Here is a 21,945-nt window from a genome sequence, read left to right as displayed (position 1 = left end):
GCTTTAGCATCTGTTGTTTGAAAAGTAACTGCTAAAGATATCATATGGATGGGCGGGATTTTTTTTCAGACTTCCAAGATCCCCAGATATCAGGGGGATATCATCTGATGGATGCAAAGGGGGAAAGGGAAAGGAAGCTGGTATGTCAATCACACCAGCAAATCACCAGCAGTGTGCATGCTTTAATCCATTAATGGGGGATTTATCTGTGATCATAAAAGCAGGTTAGTCAGCCTGGAAGCGTGTAGGTGGGAGGGGGAGAGAGCGAGCGTGGAGAGAGCAAGAGAAAGACAGAGGAAAAGAGGTAAAGAGAATAAATACACTGGTTGAATTGCTGGGAAGCTTTAGGACCAATAATCAGGGCTCTCGGACGAACTGCTCCTGTGAACATCCTGCTTTCTTTAGAAGGAGACTGTGGCTTGGTGCTGCTGAGATACATATTTTTTTAAACCCTCCTCATAGTTTGATAGGCATTCCCAATGCTTTTTGTGCATGTCTCTAAAAAGCGTTGACGTGGAAAGAAGCAGCAGCAGTAGCAGTAGCAGCAGCAGCAGAGAGGAAAAAACTGCAGCTCTTCTAAAAATACTGAGGGCATGCAGGAGTGTGAGCAGGCTGGGGAGGAGGAGGAGGGTGTGAGAGTGCCTCACACCATGTTTTCTGGATGCCAGCTGGGTGCAGTTTTGGAAATGTTCCTCCTGTGAATGGAGGCACCATGAACATTTGGGAAGTGATCCTGGCTTTCTTGATTGTGGTACTCATCCTTGTCTCACTGCTGTCCAACGTGCTGGTGCTGATCTGCTTTCTGTACAGCGCAGATATCCGCAAGCAAGTCCCAGGATTGTTTATCCTCAACCTGACCTTCTGCAACTTGTTGATGACTGTTTTGAACATGCCCCTGACCCTGGCTGGGATCATTTACAAGAAGCCGCCTGGAGGAGACCAGCTCTGCCACATCGTGGGTTTTTTAGAGACTTTCTTGACCACCAGCTCCATGCTGAGCATGGCAGCTCTAAGCATAGACAGGTGGATAGCGGTGGTGTTTCCTCTCAACTACCATTCCAAGATGCGCTACAAAGATGCTGCTCTCATACTGAGCTATACATGGTTGCATTCAGTGTCTTTTCCTATAGTGGCAACTTCTCTTTCTTGGGTGGGTTTCCATCACCTTTATGCCTCCTGCACCCTCTACAACAAGAAACTGGAGGACAGGACACAGTTTGTGGTTTTCACAGGGGTCTTTCATTCTCTCAGCTTCCTCCTCTCCCTCGTAGTCTTGTGTTTCACATATCTAAAAGTGCTGAAGGTGGCACGCTTTCACTGTAAAAGGATTGACGTGATCACTATGCAGACCCTCGTGCTGCTGGTGGACATCCATCCCAGGTAAGGAGATACCTGTGTCCTTGACTGCCAAGGGCACACACTTCTGAGGATACCTGTGGAGAGGCAAGATTATGTTCATTATCAGACTCAATTGCCATCCATCTGTAATTCTTTTTTTTTTAATGTAGCACTTGCCTAATTCTAATCTGCATGCTTATATTCTCAGGTCTCTTTGTAGCTACAAAATTAATTGCCAATTATATCCTGCAAAGAGCAAAATATGTCATCTAGGAATCCTTGGATGAATTTGAGGGCTATAGTGGAATCAAAAGGTTTGCATGTGCATACATTTCCTTTCAGGTAGTGTGCTTGAATCTTTGCTGTTTTCACTTACCATGAACAGATTCATCATGCCTGTTCATTAAAGTTAATCAGTAATGTCCATGGGTGTTTGATGAACTGGTTCAGGCTGAAATTCCTTGTGTTCCTTAAAACTGCAGTGGGGAGATAGCACACTGAATACCATTCTGCTTTCTGTGACTTTGTGAATGTCACTTTGGAGTCAATAACTTTATTTTCCTTGAAGGAAGGATGCTCAGAGAAATAATATTTCCAAAAGAAGCATGAGCAACCAACTAGGTACAAATACATCCAAAATAGCATTGAGATTCAGATTAGAACTGACAAGCAAAGGAGACTCGAGACTTGTTCGAGAGACCTTAAATCAACCCATATTTTCTAGGTATGGGAGTCTCAAGACAAGGGAGGGGAGAGGAAGCAAGCAATGACTAGGACGGGGAGGGATAACTAGGGGGAGGTACAAAAGGGAATGTCACAGAGAATGAAGAATAAATATAACCAGGGGATCTTTGTAGTGGAGGTTTAGATATCAGATGTGAGAAGATTTGACAGGTGGAATGTCATCTGACTGACTTTGCTAGAGTAGATTTTGCTTGTGGGAGATGAAGGTACAATGAGTTTGTTGGGATTTTCAGTTGGGGGAGAAAAAAGAAGGGAGAAGTGTAACCAAGTATGTGACAGGGAGAAAAGGGGATTCTGGTGTGAGTGGGAATGCATGGATGTCTTGGGGGGGGGGGACCTCACCGGAAGAATATAGGAAAGAGAGATGGGTTTAATGAAGGTCCCAGCTACGCAGCTACTCATAATTTTTCTCTCTGTCTCCCCCACCCGCCTCTCTGTATCTATACATTGATGAGGCAATAGTAATGCGCTGTGGTGGCTTCCTAAAAAGGCTGAGGTAAATTTCAATCATTTAGAACCTGTGGAAGACAGGAACAAAGTAATGTAGCTGCCTATCTTTTCCCTTCACTGTGAGTAATAGCAGCTGGTCAAGGGAGAGGAGGCAGGGAGGCAAGGACTTGATGGGGATATATATAATTTTGCATGCTATTTCCATTTCTTTTTATTTCATTAAATTTACATACCACTTGATTGTACAAAAAACCCCTCAAAGCAATGCACAATAAGTTGAAACTATCACTAAAAAAGAATACAGCTATAATTTGAAGCATACAGAAAGTTAAAACCAGAATACAGTAGTCTATTTTTAAAAAATAAACTCATACAAACTTTTGAAACATCTGAATAAGCTTGCCTAAATAAGAATTTCTTCAGCAGGCATTGAAAAGGATACAATGAAGGTATAGAGAAAGTGAATAGAGATAAGTATTTATCCTTATTTCATAATACTAGAACCCAGGGTCATCCACTGAACAAGAATTATGGGAGATTTGGCATGGACAGATGGAAGTACTTCTTCAACTAGCACATGGTTAAACTATCACATGAAGTAGGCAAGTCCACTAACTTAGATTTGCTTTAAAGGGGGATTCAGCAAAGTGATGGAGGATAAAGCTACCAAGGGCTACTAGTCATAATGGCTATATTATCATATCTCTGGATACCAAGAGCTGGTAATCAGGAGTGCGCAGAGAGCAACTGTGCTCATTTTCAACTTTGGGCTACTGAAGGGCATCTGGCTGCCATCTGTTAAAAAACAGAATGCTGAACCAGAGAGGCTTTTGATCTGATCTAGCAGGATTCTTCATGTTCATATATAAAAATAATATTAATAATGGAATCAGTGTGGTCTCAAGAAAGTAAAAAAAAGGGGGGAAAGTGCACAGTCAGATGAAAGAAATAGAAGGTAATAGTATTCATATAACACTTTAGAGCTCAAAAGTCTTCAAAACATTACTTCATAACCTTAATATCAGCCTAGTAAGGCAGACCAGCATAATCACCCCCATATCCCCTGGTTGCGTGGCAGTGGTTTACCTAAGTCTGAGTACAGTGGTACCTCTGGTTAAGAACTTAATTTGTTCTGGAGGTCTGTTCTTAACCTGAAACCATTCTTAACCTGAGGTACCACTTTAGCTAATGGGGCCTTCCACTGCTGCCGCGCCGCCGCCACACAATTTCTGTTCTCATCCTGAGGTAAAGTTCTCAACCCGAGGTACTACTTCCGGGTTAGCAGAGTCTGTAACCTGAAGTGTCTGTAACCCGAGGTACCACTGTAGTGAGTTTGTGGCAGAGGTGAGATGCAAACTGGGAGTTGCCTTATCCATATCCCAATATCTTATGGCTCATCTATGCATGGCATTGCAGACCAGTGAATGGATTCAAATTTACTTGGAAATAGCTGTGGGGGCTTAAAAGGGCAGAGGTGAGGTACAAACTCTGTAGCACAGCAGGGGGTAGTTGTACCCATCCCTTCAGGGTCATTTCTCCAGTTTAAATCACTATTAGCCTCACTGAGGGAGAGGGAATGAAAGCTACAAATTAATATGAGCACCTGTCTTCACTGTGGCTAAAAGCAGTTGCCAATTTAAATCAGGACAATAGCATGTTTCAACTAACCATAGGACAAACTGCAATTTGCCTGGATTCAGAAATAGCACATAGGTGCAGCTAGTCTAAAGTAGAAGTGTAAGCTTCTAAATCCGCCCCCTCTGGTTGCACTAGAGGAAGAGAGGAGCTTATTTTTTAGTAAATGCAAATCAGATTGTACTTTTTAAAGAGCTGATATCGAATATATATCAAATACATTCACTGATATTTGACATATATTTCATTTAGCTTGAAAATAAAACTGGGTGTTCTGTGACCAGTCAGTATCAAAACAGCAAATGGATAGAGCAAAGTGATAAATAATCAAGTCTCTGAAAAACCAAATCATTCATTATGCTAATTTCCTAGTGGATCTTATTTTTACATGGATAATGGGAGTTTATTTTTGAAGTGTAGCATTCAGCTCAAAGTGTGACTTCTGGTAACCATGGTTAATTCCAGGTGTTATAAATTTTATATTCCTTCTCTTGTTAATATGAGAGGCTAATACTGTATGGACTATATCACCGTAAATGTCCTTAATTATAGTCTTTCTGTAATACCAGACTCCCTGCATACCACCTAAGGTAAGTTGTAAATCCTTCCCAAAAGTCGTTTTTATAAAGGAAACATTGACCAAATTTGTGCAGCCAGAATGAATGATGTTATGCCAGATGTCAGGATATGTCTCCCCCTGCCCCGCCTCCAGAATTGGTTGTACATCATGGTGCAAAGTCATTTACCAGCCTTTTGTTTAGGGCTATGCAGCAACCGGCAGTTGAGCAATGTTAAGTAGGAAGATGCCTTATGGTGCCTTAAATTGGAATGGTCAAAGGAGTTCCGTTCAGTATGACTGGGAGGCATATGGAAGGACTCAGGCAGCTCTAGGTTCACTCAACACTTCTGTCTCCCACTCTTTGGTTTATGATCAGAGGGAAATGGAAGAAAACTGATCCTTCTGACTTTCCAAACTCAGATCTCTCTCACTTGTAGCTTTGCAGCTAAGCTCGACGGCATCACCTTATAAAAAACTCCTATATCAACCCTTTCCAGCCTAGTGCCCATCAGACATTAGAGACTACAACTCCCATCATCCCTGCCCAGTGGCCACGCTGGTTGGGGCTGATGGGTGTTGGAGCCCAAAACATATAGAAGGCACCAGATGAGTGAAGCCTTACTTATGGTCTTCCTCAGCCATAGCATGGGGTCTTTAGTGATCACATTAAGGATAAGCAGGTTAGTTGTCCTCTGAATGCATGACTCCATATAGCCCACGCTGCATAAAAGTCAACAAAGCCACAGTGCTCATCAGTGTGTATGGGCCCACGTACACAAGTCTTAGATGATTATGCCCTTATTTTTGCTTTCCAATACTCACTTCATCAAGCTAGCAAGTTTGGACAGGTGGGGTTTAAATGGACTTGGGTTGTCTCCAGTGCTTTCCCCCCCTTTTTTAAAAAAAGTTTAGGGGTACTCTCATTTTCCTACTCATATTGAAATACTGCTCCTCAATGAGGCCAAACTTAGATTCACAAAAATGTTTAGGGGTATGTGTACCCCCAGAAAAAAGCACTAGTTGTCTTCACCTTCCAGCCCCCCCCCTCCACGTAATGAAGCTTAAATCAAAGCTGATCAGTAGGACTAACCTTTTTTGTTATGTGGTGGCATAAATGCCATTGAAATCCGTATGTTTTTCATCACCAATCATATTTCACAGCATTTCCATGCCTCTTAGGCACATTTTCGGTCCACACCTCGAAGGGAAGTGAGAACAAAGTATATAAATGAGATAACTGAGAAATAAAAAAACCCTTATGGATTTAGGTTTTGCAAAGGTTGGATTGGATCATTGACATTTCGCTGTATACTACAGACTTCCTTCTCCATATGATTTGGGAGGCGTTCAATAACACTATCTAAAGTTTGTTCAAACGGGAGCTTTGATTTCACAGGAACATGCAGACACAGAACTGTATAGACAGCTAATTATAAGGATTATACATAAGGAGCACCATGAATTCAGATAAACATGGTTTTGAACAGTAGAAGTTCTGTGGTATTTAAATAAAGCAATAGTTTGAATCAATTAGATTTGCATCTGAGCAAAATCTGACGGTGTGAGGAAGCCCACTTGTGAGGGTCCTCCATGAGTGGTGGGCATCTACTCTCCCTCGAATTTGTTTCCATCTGGTCTTTTACACACACACACACACACACACACACACACACACAATCTTATGGAGTAACTCAATTTGGCTAAACTGTTAGATTTTGCATTTTCTTTCTTCTTTTTTCAAAGAAATCTAAGCGGGAGAAACTGTTTAGCTAGACTTTACCTACCCTCTTATTTTGCCCCTGCAGATGCTTTGTACCCCAACACTAAGGGGACAACTTAGGGGTGGGTAGAAAGAATGGAAGAAAGCAGGAGATAGCTTTTCCAAGCCTTCAGAATGGTTCAAGGATAAAAGATCCTGGGCTCTTCCAATTTGTCTGGAAAAGAACTTGGGTTGAAAAGCAGCGAGCTTCAGAGAAGGGCTGTGGCTCAACAGTAGAGGACATGTTTTGCTTATGAATAGATCCTAGGTTCAATTTCGTGATGTGTCTGTATAGGGTTAGGAAAGTCTGTTACCTGAAAGCTTCTTTCCATGGATATCTTGGTTGGCCACTGTAAGAACAGAGTGCTGGACTAAATGGGTCTTTGGACTGATCCAGCAGGTTCTTGTTATGTTCCTGCGTTCTTATTTATTTATTTATTTTATTTCTTACCATCCTTAACCATAAGATCCCAGAGCAGGTTACAAAAATAAAATATATCATTATAAAAGAAATAATGAAGTAAAACTGTTACAAAACAAGAAAAGTATAGAAACAATTAAAAACAGTTCCATACAAAAGTAAATAAATAAATAAATAATCTATATGTAAGAATAATAATAAATAATAAGCAAGCAAGCAAACAAACAAAATAATCCATATGTATAAACAAGCAAAAATAGTTCCAATGCAGCTGTAAAGATTACTTTATAAAACTTCATTAGGTGGCCAGAGAATTTATGCTGGAGATGTAATGCTAGAGCTGCGTACGAAACTCAGAATTTTCTTGATAGAAGTAGTTCATGAAACAGAAGCAATTACTCGTTATCTCCTGCGAATGAACTTTCTAGCTGGCCAAATGAGAAGTTGAGGATTTAGTTTTACCAGAAGACAGAGAACTAAATTCATTCATGATATGAAACAGAGAACTAACAGTTGATCTGAATGCTGTGAAAATGCTTTTTTAAAAAATGTTTTGAAAAATACATTGAATTTTCCATAGCTCACTTTCGCCATCTAGTGTCACATTTGTACACTGCACTTTACAACACATCTAAGATGTTGTATTTGCTGCTGTGTAGCTGAGTCCTGGGTCTGAGGCACTTGCCCAGAGGCACCAATGAAAGCCTTCATGGGTGTGGCTCCTGTGTTAAACAATCTCTCATACATAAAAGCTAGCTGAAGACACAGCAGCCACATGCAGACTTTACCATGTATATATATACTCACTTTTGTTCAATGAGGCACTTTCATTACACCTGATGAAATTCTTTGTGCTACGCAACTATGAAAGGCACAGGAGCCTTGTCTTGCTTTCCACCAGCAGTTTACAAGCTGTCTTAAAGGGCAGGCCCACAGAGAGCACATTACAGTAGTTCTAACTGGGTGTTGAAGCCAATTGCACAGTATTTAAACATGTTATGCCCGGCCACTAAGAGTTATTGCGAGGAAAACACCTGCAAAGACTTGGCTATCCAATTAACACTTGTGTGGTTTTCTTTTTCTTTTTCTAGTTATGTTTACGGCACTGCCAAAATACAGGCATTTTGTGCAGCTTGAGCAGAGCAAAAGGAAAGAAATGTCACATATTAACAAGATTATGTTCTCTAGCCAGTCTAAGGAGCAAAACATGGATGCTAATTGCCATGATCTTGTAACCTCCTTCTTGAACTAACTTCATTTATCGGAGTTTTCAGTGTGCTCCGGCTAACCAAGTGACCTCAGCTGCCACAACAGCTCTTCTGTATTTTGTACTTCCTATTTTAGACAGAAAAAAAGAAATCTGTGGCCATCTCAAAGGTTCGTTTTATTTTTGTTACACAAACCTATTGGTCCAAGAGATGATAGCATCTTAAACTATTCCAAGCCTAAAAAGGAAAGTCTATGAACCTTACCCCCCTTTGCACATTTACGCAGCATAGATTTCAAGGAGATGCAGGAAAAAATGAAAATGGTTGCATCGCTCTTTAGAGAGGTGCAGAACAACCCTAACCCCTGATCTGTGCGGCTGCTTGGAGTTAGTTGAGGGCACCTTCACAGCGTTCTACTGGTGTAGGGATGGGAGCTGCTGCACTCACTAAAAGTGCATTGGAGATCATGCAATCTCTGGTCTTTCTCATAAGAAGTCATAAGCCTGCTGGATCAGGCATAGGTTGGCATGGCATTGAGGACAGGATTGGTTCATCATTCCACAAAACCCACATTGATGGGTCTGCTAGGCTTGCACCACCCCAAACCCGTTCCATTGGAGTTGGCCGGTGCTGAACCTTGCCAAAGGTAAAAGTAAAGGGACCCCCGACCATTAGGTCCAGTCGTGACCGACTCTGGGGTTGCGGTGCTCATCTCGCTTTATTGGCTGAGGGAGCCAGTGTACAGCTTTAGGGTCATGTGGCCAGCATGACAAAGTTGCTTCTGGTGAACCAGAGCAGTGCACGGAAATGCCATTTACCTTCCCGCCAGAGACCAATTTATTTACTTGCACTTTGACGTGCTTTTGAACTGCTAGGTTGGCAGAAGCAGGAACCGAGCAACGGGAGCTCACCCCGTCGCGGGGATTCGAACCGCCGACCTTCTGATCGGCAAGTCCTAGGCTCTGTGGTTTAACCCACAGCGCCACCCACGTTCCATTGGAGTTGGCCAGTGCTGAACCTTGCCAAAACGTACGCCAAAAAAGCAAGGTCTCACTGGGCGACCAAGGTGCAGATTCCAACCAGGTAGATACCCCAAACCAAGCATGGAGGTACCAATCAAGTTGAGAGGGAAAACAAAACCTTTCTGGCCCTGACAACCGGCAACCCAAAATTGTTCTGGGAAGGCTCTAGCTCGAGGGGAGGTGGGCGGGAAGCTCTCAAGGCAACATGGCCCTGAGCACCAGAGGAAGCAGCCTTATATAGTCTTTCCCTTCCTTTTGCAAGGGCTCATGGGACAGCTATTTTTCCCATGAGTCCATTGCACGAGCAAGATACTCGCAAATAAGGCAGCTTGGCAAGATCTATGCTTAGATTCCTCAGAATATGAACCACTATATCCTATATGAACCGCCCAGTCAATATTGCAGGCACACATTTGCTTTGAACAAATATTTTTGCTATGGACAAAATAGTAAACAGCGAACCAAATCATCTATGGAGGCATGTCCCTTCCAGGAGCAATATATACATGTTTACAGGAGTCATATTCTGAAACAGGTAACGCCTGGGTCATCTGCTCTTAAACCTGGCCCAAGCATTCATAATTTACCCAAAATTAATAAGTCTGTTCCAGCTCATTCCAAGAAAAGCTACGTCAATCAGGCAAAATGTGATCTGTTAAATTATCTATTGCATGGAGACTGGCTTGGGAATAATAAGCATAGCATATATTTTTTTCTACCTCTTTCCATCAATGTGCATCATCAATGTGCATCATCAGTCATGTAGACATTTCTTGATTTAATCAGCGGAGTAAGATTTTGGCCCTACACATTGCCCAGACATATGTTGCAAGTGTCCACAGTCTTCCTGCAAACCTACTCAAAATGTACTGAGATCCAATTCTGAAAGGAGCAACTCGGGGGCAGCAATCTATTATGACATCACACCTAAAGAAATGACTAATGTAATACGTGTGACTGATTTAAAGAGTTGCATTTAACCCTATTTAAATGTCAAAGGCAACCTGAACTAAGAGGCTTGTTTCTCTTCAGCTACCTTTCTACTCTGCGTACAGAAATAGCACTGATTTCAGCCAAGTGTTTTATCAGGACATCGTGGCTATTTTAAGACCCTAATAGCTTTTCACATGGCTGAAAACAGCCCAGAATTGGCTCAACTCTGGACCACCTCAGGCCAATTGCATGCCATGTATATTCAATATTCCTGCACCAAATGTAGCAACATAGAAATCATATACACTATTCAATCTCCAAGGTGTTTTTGCCCCTCATGGCTCTTCAAATAACATCCCAAAGAAAGAAGTCAGACATGGTAGTGTTCATTTAGCAATTATTAACAGAAATATTAAATGAAAGCATTAAAAAACCCAGTTCATTTGGACAGCACAATAATATATGATCATTTATTATTTAAGTATTCAAAATCCACAGTGCTCTGCTCACAGCCAAGTCTCTTCTTTTGTCAGGCCTGTGCAATTTCTAACCTATCAACCTGGCCATGGCCTTCCAGCTATGTATGACAGCCTGAGGGTAGCTGGATAAATGTTCAGATTTTGCAGACTGCAAAGCAATCATGTAGGCAAGGACAGCACAAAATACGGCTGGTTGGGGTTATGGTCTCCACATCTTTAACCCCTAAACCTCATTCAATACTTTGCGTTAAGGTCAAAATTCATGTGACGTTAAATGTGTGTGAGTTTTTAAAGTGCATGTTTTTATTCTTTAAATAGCAGTCATGAGATGAGGGGAGGAGAACCACAGTATGTAGGCCAGGTCGATTTATCCCTTTCCCTTGATGCAAAGGTACCGTCATTGCATACCCTCCAACATTCCTCGGATGAAAATAGGAACATTTCTCCCTCATTCCTGCAACTGACCCTCCTCAACCCCCCATTTTTTCTCTCCCCCACCTTACAGAGCATTTCCACCACCACCACACCAGTGGGAAACAACACACCACCCCGAGAAAACCCCTTAATCCCGTTTTATTTTTATTATTATTTTATCCTATGGTAGATTTACAAAAAGAAAAACACATACCAATAAATAAATTTTAGAAAGGGGAAAGTTTACAAAGGATTTTTTTAAAAAATAAATAGATGAATAAATAAAGACTCCTTGTGCTACACTTCCCTTTCTTCCTGCCCAGGGCAACCCTGCTTTCTGCCTGTACCTCAGAGCTGGCCAGCAGCGGAGCAAGATGATCGGGCGCCTGGGGCGGCATGCGTGCCCTGCACCCAGGGGTGGGGCCAGCCGGGGCAGGACACCCTGCAGGGCCTCCGAGGAGTCTGCCTGCCTCCTCCTGGCTACCCTACAGCTGACGAGGAGGCAGCAGGCGGACTGTTTGGGGCAGCATGGAGCCTGCAGGTGCCCAAGCCACTGCATCACTCCCAGGAGAGACGTGTGGCTTAGGTGCACTGCAGGCCCCGTGGTGAGTGCTGCCCGGCATTTTGTCACCCCCCTCAGTGGTGACACCTGGGGTGACCCGCCCCCACCGCACCCCATTCCTATGGTCCTATGAGCTGTCCAAGAGAGAAGGTGGGCAGCTTGTAGCCGCCACTTCTGCTGCCACTGGCTCATCCTTCTCTTTGAGCTTGGAGGTGGCACTGGAAGGGGGAATAGGGGCATTCCATGGTCAAATCAGAAGCCAGGATGCCTTTCATGATTCCGGGATTGTCCCTGGAAAATAAGGACACATGGAGGGTATGCCAATTCCCCCTCATACCAATTAAAGAAGTTACTAGCCCTGGGAAAGAAGCATCTCTTGTCACCAGTACCAAATTTAGATACATTTTCTGTTGGATTAAGCCAAGTTAATTTTGAAAGTCCACTATGCAATGCCCAGTGCCAAACTTCTTGTGGCATCCTTCTATCTGGATCTTGAGCTCCCCGGCTGAAATTCTTTGAGTTACATCAGATTCAGATTTCAAAACTCTTTCACCTATGTTTTTAACTGAATTACAACTATAAGAATGTATTAATAATGTTCCAAAATATGATCTTTTCCTTAGTATGTCAAATGTTCGGTTTACTTACTAGAAGCCTGCTTATTGAAAAGGTATAGTTTGAAAGCATTGCTTTATATTAAGAGATGAATATGTTACTGCTCAAAAGATTCTTCTATCTGAGTTAGGTGAAAATTTTCCCCAAACTACGTAATTCTACAAAAGGGCTTGTATCAATGCATTTTCTATGTCCCAGCTGAGTGTCACATTTTAAAAGAGCATTGAATTCCTCTAATCTAAAGCAAATAATCATTTCACTACAAATCCATGAGGCTACTTGCCATAGTAGTTGGCAACGTTAGGCCCCAATCCATCACAAAGGTGGATTGCCCAGGCAGGCACATTCTGTGGCCCAGTGAAAGAACTAAGGTGGGATGCAGGGTTGGGTAAAAATCAGGCCAAATCTTTATGACTATGGTAGAAACCAGAGTTGGCATGGCAGTAGGGCGAGGATCCTGTTCCTTATTCCACCAGCCATTGATAATGGAATGACACTCTGTCAGGGAGGTACCCAGGCCCTCTCCATGTGAATAACCCAGCACTGAGCCCTGGCATGGTGCAAGGCAAGCTTCCAGGGTGGGGCATGCTATAGCTAATCCTCCCCTTGGGCTGCTTATGGAGGAGCCCTCTACTATGCTTACAGGCATGTCTTCTACACACACCTGCACACCCCAACCTTTCCCCCATGCAGGCCAGCAAGAGGCATTATCAGAGTTCAAGGACACACTCCAGAAAGGCAAACACATTTGGGGCACCAAGCAGGGCCAATGAATGGTGTGGCTTGGGAAGAATTCCAAGGATGAGACAGAGAAGTCTGGAGGGTTATAGTCAGCTTTCAGGCTTGGTTTTCCCCACCCCTGACTCAGCAAGGCCATGTGAGCTACTTTGCTCCCCCTCAGCCCCTTTTACTGTGTCAGCGCTCTTTGTTTTTGTGCATCTTCAGGCAAACGCCTGAGCGTGGCTTCTAAGTCAAGGTGATGAAATGCTGTTTGAAATGATAATTTGCTTTCATGTTTTTATGTCCAAAAACAGCGTAAGAGAGCGATGCCTAGAAGAACAGAAGAGGCGGAGACAACGAGCAACCAAGAAGATCAGTACATTTATTGGCACTTTTATACTCTGTTTTGCGCCATATGTAATCACGAGGTAGGTTTAAGCTAGTCTTTTCTCGTTTCCATCCGCAGCGCACTCCTGTTATTTGTATCAGCAGGCGATTAAACTTCTGCTTGTCAAAATTATGCTAAGCATTTTTCACTGTGCTGAGAAGCGTTGCCATCTTAGGCGCCCGCATTTTATGGTCCCAACTGTGGCCAAAGATTTGTTAGTGGAAGGGATCAAATCCAGCACCCCAGTGGGAAAGTCTTTGATATGGATTAAGGAGAATACAGTTAGACTCTCATCAAAGAAGACCACATAGAATTCAGAATGTTGTCCGCACATTTCCCTGGGTATGTTGTGCTGTGTGATGCAGAGCAGATGTTCTGGGACACATGGTGGCTACTTTAAATTAACGCACACAGATGTGCCAAGTTTACAGCGAGCATTTGAATGAAGGGACTGCCAGCAGTTTCTGAGTCCTGGTCCTTATTATCAAAATGGCATCCTCCATGCATAAGGGGGAGATATCATCAGTTTTAAAGAAACTCCAAGCTTTGCCAAAGTACAAAAACAGTCCCAAATGCCCTTAGTAGTGACAGAGTCCACAGTGTATGATGGATGGATGGACAGAAAGCTCAGTAGGAGTGGTAATGCAAGAGAATATACTGAATAGGAGAAGAGGTTACTGCATGGGTTTTCATTCAGGACCCATAGTAACTGATTACTATGAGATAGAAAAATGTATTCCCAACACATTTTTCTTAAAAAATGCACAGAAAAGACTGTTTGGGCAATTTAATTCTGATAATATCCAAGAGCCCTTTGAATTTTGTCATTTACTATATATCTTCCATGATACACACACAGATGTTTCTTGGCCCCCTTCAGCTATAACTGGTGATACCCCTTTTTTTGCACACCACCCCAACATTTAGAAGCCATTGTGGAATAACATTTGAGGTTGCCTCTCCATACTCTTAAGATGCATCAGTCTTATGGGAAAAGTTCATCACAAACAGGTCATATCACAGCTTTTCAGACCTGGAGCTACAAAATCAGTATTGCTATTCACAGCTTATTCCTGATTAATAAGTGCTAGAAGATGCACAACAATGTTAATTTTGAATGACAATTGTAAAATAAATAAATATTATGACATTCCTTGTTGAATTATGAACATTTTTGCATCCAGTATCAGAGAGGTTCACAGAAACCCCTGCTTTGTTGCTATGTCGCTAGGAAGAAGCAAAAAGGAAAAAAACCCAACCCTCTGCATTTATAAACCTCACTCAAAATTGACCTGGTGGAAATGAATTATTGAAATGTGGATTACTGTGCTTCAGAAGCAACATAAGAGGGAATGAGCTAAAAGGCTATATTAGCTTCTCTGAACATTTGGAATGTGTTGATTTATTTTTGACCAAGCGCTACATGGAAAAAATGATAATATCTTGGCACCCATTAAACTTGGAGTGGGATTAACAGCAATGTTCAGCGCCCTGATAAAAGTCAAGACTGTAGGAAGCTTGTCACTCACCTTTCTTCCACTTCCATTTTTTTTTTAGTGGATGGATACTCAGAAGTGCTTATTAAATAAAAATCAAATGCTTGGAGGGGGGATGTGCTTGTCTGGTTGAAAGCGCTTTGGGTTGTCTTGGGCAAGAAAAAGCAGCTAACACTTTTAATAAACAATTTAATAAATAATAATGCTTTGTACCCAAGAGGACCTAGATTCAATCCTTGGTATCTTCAGGTTGGGCTAAGAAAGATCCCTGTCTGAGACCCTAAACAGCCACTGACAGTCAGTGTAGGCAGTATAGACGATACTGGGTTAGATGAACTCACAGTTTGACTCAATATATGCTTAATATGTCCACATTCAAGGTCCATTGATTCTAGCGTGAAAGACTTCCCGCCCGCCCCCCGTGCAATCCATTGTTAAACGTCAATGTTATAAGTGCTTATTAAATAAGTGTTTATTAAATGTCAGCTACCTTTAAGTTTACATGTAAGTTGCTACTGATTTTACAAACTAGGTGGTGTTACTGGTAGTGAAATCCAATATATATGTAGTGCCATTTTTCTAGAAAAAGAGGTGCCGGAACTCACCATCAATGCCTCCCTTGTTCTCTTATAATGGACATGGCGGTCACCCTGAGAGGTGCCAGAACTGAGGACTCAGCTATACAGCTGCAAATAAAATGTTTTAAGTGTGTTGTAAACTGCAGCATACAAATGTGACACTAGATGGCAATAGTGAGTTATGGCAATTTCAATGTATTTTTCAAAATGTTTTTGTAAAAAAGCATTTTTAAAAGCCCTACCTGGAGATGCCAGGGACTAAATTTAAAACCCTCTGCATGCTAGGCAGATTCTCTGCCATTGAGCAATGAACCTTCCCCAAAACTACTACAGTGGTACCTCAGGTTAAGTACTGTACTTAATTCATTCCGGAGGTCTGTACTTAACCTGAAACTGTTCTTAACCCGAAGCACCACTTTAGCTAATGGGGCATCCCGCTGCCGCTGCGCCGCTGGAGCACGATTTCTGTTCTCATCCTGAAGCAAAGTTCTTAACCTGAGGTACTATTTCTGGGTTAGCAGAGTCTGTAACCTGAAGCGTATGTAACCTGAAGTGTATGTAACCCGAGGTACCACTGTATTAGCTGAAAAACTGCTTTAAAAACTGTTTGTATGGATGTATAGGGAAAATAGGGATATTTCACAATTCAGCTGGAGTCATTCAGCTGGAGTCATACAGGATCAATTGCATCGGAATATGGATGGAAATGTGCATTTTGATGTGCATCTGAACATACACCCGACTGAAAACAATGTAGGGTGATTAAAGCCTGCTTACCAGTTCCAACGAGTGTGTGTGTGTGTGTGTGTGTGTGTGTGTGTGTGTGTGTGTGTGTGAGTTGTGGCCCAGTGGCCTAGTGTGGCCGCAGGTATGTCAGAGCGGCATCTGCTTGCCCTCACAAGAGCTGACAGCCCACGAAACTCCTCCATTGGCTGCATGGGAGGGCAGGCCCCACAGTGAAACTTTAAAATTTTAATTGCCCAACTGCAGGCAAGTTTAGGGGTGGGATGGTCAGGGCAAACCTGGCTTCATTCAGCCCCATTTCATTAACCCCCGTTTCATCAGTCAAAGTTTCAGAATACCCGGTTAAAAGAGTCCAGGGGGATGGATTCTGTCCAAATGCCCAGACAAGGGCTAATGGGCCATAGAACTCCCCAAATTTGCGTTCCAGAGGGATTACCCAGAATTGATTAGCACCATAGGGATTGACCCTGAAGGAAAATCACCCAACAAGTGGGTTAGCTGGTTCAGGATATACACCCAGTGCTTATGCCAAAACCTACTGATATCTGTAATCAACAATGTTGGGGCCATTTTGATCCCATGCTTGTGATCCCTTGTCATTATTTCTCCTTATTTCTCATTCCCTCTCCCCATCCTGATGGCCTGGGCACACTGTGCCTGGTTCCGTAAATGACACCTGCATTTGGATAAGCATCTAGTTTAAGTCCATGAGCATATGCTTGTGCACGTAGAGCTAATTATCTCAATTAGAGTGCAAATATATAAATTATATCCAGTGGGATATAAGACACAGACACAATTTAAAAATAAAAACATTATCAGTTGTATTTCCAAGTGTTGTATGGTATGAAAATTTGAGGGGAAAGGAAGGGCACTCAAGGAAATGTAGTAATAAGTGTCTAAACTCCCCCTCGCCTTTGAAGGCCATTTCTTCTCGATGTTCTTTTATAAAAGTTTAGTTGGAATTCATAACATTGATTGATAGCAAGTAAGATATAAACCACTTTGCATCTTAGTGTTTCAGGGTATTCACAGAGCTTTCATCAACTTCCATCAGAATATCAATAACTCTACCTTTCGAGCGGGGAAAGTATTCAGATAGCAATGAGAGTATGAATTATGCTTTTTCCTACATTGTGACTTCCTTAACCTATTCAGTGAAAGCCTTTCTAGAAAAAAACCACAGAATGGCCTGCATAAATTGAAATGCTTCTTAATGGAGATCTTACACACAAGAGTGGCACTCATAGCATGTGACAGAAAAATCACATCTGGAATCTGACAGAAAGTAATTATAAGAAAGTGGAACTAATTGTTCACTTTAAAATCAATAGTATACCATTACCTTCAAATGTTCCCCTTGGGTAACAGTGCCTATAAATAAGCTCAGCTCCTGCGTCCATTCTGATTTACCTCTGCGCTAGCAGTAATGGTGTGCAAGGGGACTAGTGTTCACCTAGGGCATGACTCTTCCCTACACAGGTGCAACATCTATGTGGGGGAAGGATCCACAAGGGTTCAAAAGTGTCCTGTTTTCTTCTCTCCTCCCCGCTCTCAGTTTATATTAAGATGACAAGATAGGGGGAAAAGCATCAGGCTCCCACCCCTTAAATACTTGTGAAGAAGGAGGAATTTAACAGGCGTACCTTGCCATACAAACTATAAAAACAGCAGAACCCTGTCCTTGTTTGTATCTGGCCACTGTAGTTTATGTAGGCAAGTGCACACTCCAGCAATTCACTAGGTCAGCCCAGGATAGAGAACATTGTCCAGTTCAGAGGGTCCTCAGAATTATTCCTTGAGTGACATATATATGTTCACAGAGACAACATTGCTATGGGGATTTTTCAGGAACTATTTTTGCTATGGGGATTTTTCAGGAAGAGGTGGGGTGTTTCAAATACCTGCTTCCCCACAGGTCCTGAAGCCAATCCTGAAAATTGCATATGGATTACCAGTTTCAAAATACCATTTCTGAAATTCACTGCTCTTCGTGCTAGCTTGCCTTTTCAGAGACAAGCAAAAACTTTTTTCCCCCATCTCCAACAGGAATTGTTTTGTTTTAGTTTCATTTTTATTATATGTCTTTGGTATCTTGTATAGTGTTTTAATTAACTGAAGCTGTCTTGGTTTTACAAAGATAAGCAGCATATTTTAAATGAATAATAAATATGCTCCTTCACATGGGAATTATTTCAAATGCAATTGAGTCAGCTATACCCATTTCTCTGGATAATCTTTTTCTTGAAATAAGGAAAGGTACATTTATAGAGATGGCTTAAAATGGCCAGTCCCTAGTATGGTTTTCCTCTGCAATTGTGTACTTGAGTAGATACAGAGACAATAAGCACAATTTGTTTGTATGTGCTAACTATATCATGTTGATGATATAGGTATTCAGATATAAAAGCATGGGTAGTTTTTTGGTTTTTTGTATCTGTACATATACAGTCAAGTTAACTAAATGGGAACCTCTATGTCAGCTTTCCACAACCTCAGGTCTTCCAGTTGTTGAGTCCTATCAAAACCCAGACAGTAGTCAGGGATTAAGGGAATTGTAGTCCAAAGCATCCAGAGGGCACCATGTTGGGGGTGTCTCCTGTATTTTCAGAAGCAATTTAGCTAGACTGGTGACTGGGAGTGGCCACCGAGACCATATAACACCAGTCCTGAAAGACCTACATTGGCTCCCAGTACGTTTCCAAGCACAATTCAAAGTGTTGGTGCTGACCCTTAAACCCAAAAATAGCCTTGGCCCAGTATACCTGAAGGAGCATCTGCACCTCCATCATTCAGCCCGGACATTGAGGTCCAGCTCCGAGGGCCTTCTGCTGGTTCCCTCCCTGAGAGAAGTGAGGTTACAGGGAACCAGGCAAAGGGCTTTCTTTGTATCGGCGCCCTCCCTGTGGAACGCCCTGCCATCAGATGTCAAGGAAATAAACAACTATCTGACTTATAGAAGACATATAAAGGCAGCCTTGTTTAGGGAAATTGTTAAGGTGATCTTTTATTGTGCTTTTCATATCATCTTGGAAGCCGCCCAGAGTGGCTGGAGAGGCCCAGCCAAACGAGCGGGGTATAAGTAGTTTTTTTTTTTTTATTATTATTATTATTATTATTATTATTAACCAGATGCTGCGGACAAGCAATAACTGTGGACAATTGTAGCATTCTCAGAGGCTTTAATGCTGGCGGGAATAGAATGTTTGAATTTTGGTCTAATTAGGAGGTTCTAGTCCTTGATATGTTTATCTGACAATCATATTTACTCTTTTCTTGACAGACTGGTAGAATTATCATCCATAGTCCCCATCAACGCACACTGGGGAGTTATTTCCAAGTGTCTGGCTTATAGCAAAGCTGTTTCAGATCCCTTTGTGTACTGTTTGTTACGACACCAGTACAAGAAGACATGGAAGGACATAATAAACAAGATGCTGAAAAGGAGCTCAATAAATTCATCAGCCCTCACAAGTGAATCACAGAGTCGAAACATTTTGCAAGCAACTGATTGAAGGAGCTGAGGTTAAACTATTTATTCAATGTAGCCTAATGCTGGAACAGTCGAGGAACAATAGCTGGTGCCATTAGGATGATCAGCTGACAATATTTTGGAAAGCCTGCCTTTTAAGTCTTCAGCAACTTAGGTAACGAATTTCATAGCAAAGTTGGCTGCCTTTTAGTACTGATATCTTTAGTACTGATAGTATCTTGTTTGCAAAGATCCCCACCAATTTCACAAAATGTGTGGAAAAAGCAACATTCTAACCTCAAGGGGGTTTAGATATGGATAATGATAAGAGATTATGTTTACATATTTCCCCACCCACCACCACCCAAACAAACAAAAAACTGGATAATATTTGTGCCAGTTTTGATGTGTGGCAGCAAATTGATATCTGTGACCATGCCAACTATGTGATCAGGTGAAGACAATCACTCCTAGTTTTTCCTGAGATTGCCCCTACTTAGTCACACATACCTAATTACACATAAACCTGTTAAGATAAAACTCTTAGGCTGCAATCCTATACACACTTACCTGGGAGTAAGTCCCACTGAACATAATAGGATTTATTTCCGAGTAGTGATACATAGGATTGCAATGTTGGTGTTTCATCCACACCCTCTAGGTTTGCACTGGTTTTCTATGTGCAGAAGGAAACTACTCTTGAGCCATGGCTGCGTTTACATTTGTCAAACAACGCTCTTGCCTGTGGTAGGCTGCAGAACAATTGCTTTCATACATCAAAAGAGACACAGCTGGGGGACTCTTAATTTCAGCTACTGATTGCACTGCTTCCAGTCTGCAGACTTATGGGTCTTGGTGACCCACCATTCAAATGGTTGACCACCAATAGATTAGATGATATAGTCCATAGTCTGCATCTGTTTGGGGGGAAATGGGATATACTTGCAGAAGGAGTACAAGTCTTTCCACAAGACACTTCTGATCCTCCTCAGTTGTGTGTTAACAAAATATAACAAAACAGTAGGAAGCTGTGTCTCATTTTGCCCAAAATGTTTCCATGTTGTAATGGTTTTCTGACTGTGAAAATACCTAAAGTGTTGTTGCATTTAAAGTGTCAGTGTCTAATGTCCGCAGTGCTCTGGCTTGCGTAGGCTGCTGGCAGTCTAGAATGTAATGCTCTTCACAATGCAATAGCTAACTTTGTTTTCTGTCTGATTGTGACGCCCTGGTTGGTCGCTTCAAGAACGTGTACAGAAATGTTGCATAGGTTTCCTTAATCAATGCTCAGAACTAGATATAAGTGTTTGCACAGATGCCATAAGGATAGGATTAGCTAAATCTATTTTTTTTAAAGGAAGAAAGACTTACGTAAGAAGTTTGTTTGTTTGTTTGTTTAAAAATGCTTGTTATAAAAATAATAAGTATGACACTTATAGCCAAATTTATTTTTTTGAAAAATCTCTGGAAATATTTTGTTTCCAGTGAACGCAGTACTCCAAAACTAAAGAATGCTGGGAATTACTTTTCTAAAAGTTAGTTTCTAAAATAGAAACTCAGTTTCGAGAAATGCAGAAGGAAAAGGGACAATTTAGGCATCAGCCCCATCTTCTCTTTCCTCTTGTGCATAGTTTGCTTTTAGTGTGAGAATCCCCTTAATTACTGATCCCACTCCTGTACACATATTGCTGTGTGTACCCAGTGGTGTGTATAAAGAAGGGGCTGGGTCAGGCCTCAGATGAAATAAAAACACTACGCCTAAAAAAAAAGCCTCTGTTTACCTTCTATGCCTTCTGTAACCATGATGGACAATTTAATTTAAAGCAAGCAAATAACCCTATAACAATGCTATAGGATTTGTAAGAGAGTTTCCCTTCCATTTTCTAGTTCTGCTGTTTTTGTTTAGTACCCATATTTCCTATTGATTTTTTCAAGCATTAGCGTACAAGGGACTTCTCTGTCAAAGATGCATAGGCTATTTGCCTTTATGCTTTGTGCTGAGTTGGAAGGAAGAAAATCATTTTCTCTTAGAATTAGACAAACGGCAGTTGTGTGGGCTATTTTTTCTTAATCCATAATTGATTTCCAGGGAGATGCTAAGTATATTCTTCAGTGGCATTGTGGGTGCGCGTGCACACATACACACACACAAACTGTACATATGAATGTCCTGATCTGAACTGATGCACCTAAATAATTTCCATGAACGTTTATGAATTTCTTTTCTCCAAAATGCATCGTTCAACTGCTGAAGTCTGATCTGAAAAATGTTGCCTCAGTCCACAACTCCTACAAACTGCAGGGCTCAAAGAAGCGTTTGCAAACATAGATTGCCCCGTTTATTGGCACAATGATCTTCTTCTTCCTTTGAAATGAATTGTGAGCACAATGGCAGTGCTGTGGATGGAAGT

General features: G+C 41.8%; 1 protein-coding gene across 1 annotated transcript; it reads left to right on the top strand.

The window, feature by feature from the left end:
- Window positions 1-272: 272 nt before the first annotated feature.
- On the top strand, window positions 273-21,661 carry GPR26 (G protein-coupled receptor 26). Its single transcript, XM_053388962.1, has 3 exons — window positions 273-1,380; window positions 13,174-13,287; window positions 19,349-21,661. Exons 1-3 carry the CDS (start codon window positions 662-664, stop codon window positions 19,578-19,580), a joined length of 1,065 nt encoding a protein of 354 aa, XP_053244937.1. The 5' UTR covers window positions 273-661; the 3' UTR covers window positions 19,581-21,661.
- Window positions 21,662-21,945: the final 284 nt, after the last annotated feature.

Source organism: Podarcis raffonei, chromosome 5 (genome assembly GCF_027172205.1).
Source record: "Podarcis raffonei isolate rPodRaf1 chromosome 5, rPodRaf1.pri, whole genome shotgun sequence".
NCBI classification, from domain to species: Eukaryota; Metazoa; Chordata; class Lepidosauria; order Squamata; family Lacertidae; genus Podarcis; species Podarcis raffonei.
This window is presented reverse-complemented; position numbering and strand designations above follow the sequence as displayed.

Excerpts from the sequence above, each read along its gene's own strand:
- GPR26 (XM_053388962.1), top strand. The coding sequence starts at position 662 with ATGCCAGCTGGGTGCAGTTTTGGAAATGTTCCTCCTGTGAATGGAGGC. Across the intron at positions 1,381-13,173 it reads CTGGTGGACATCCATCCCAG|CGTAAGAGAGCGATGCCTAG; the intron begins GTAAGGAGATAC and ends GTCCAAAAACAG. Across the intron at positions 13,288-19,348 it reads GCGCCATATGTAATCACGAG|ACTGGTAGAATTATCATCCA; the intron begins GTAGGTTTAAGC and ends TTTTCTTGACAG.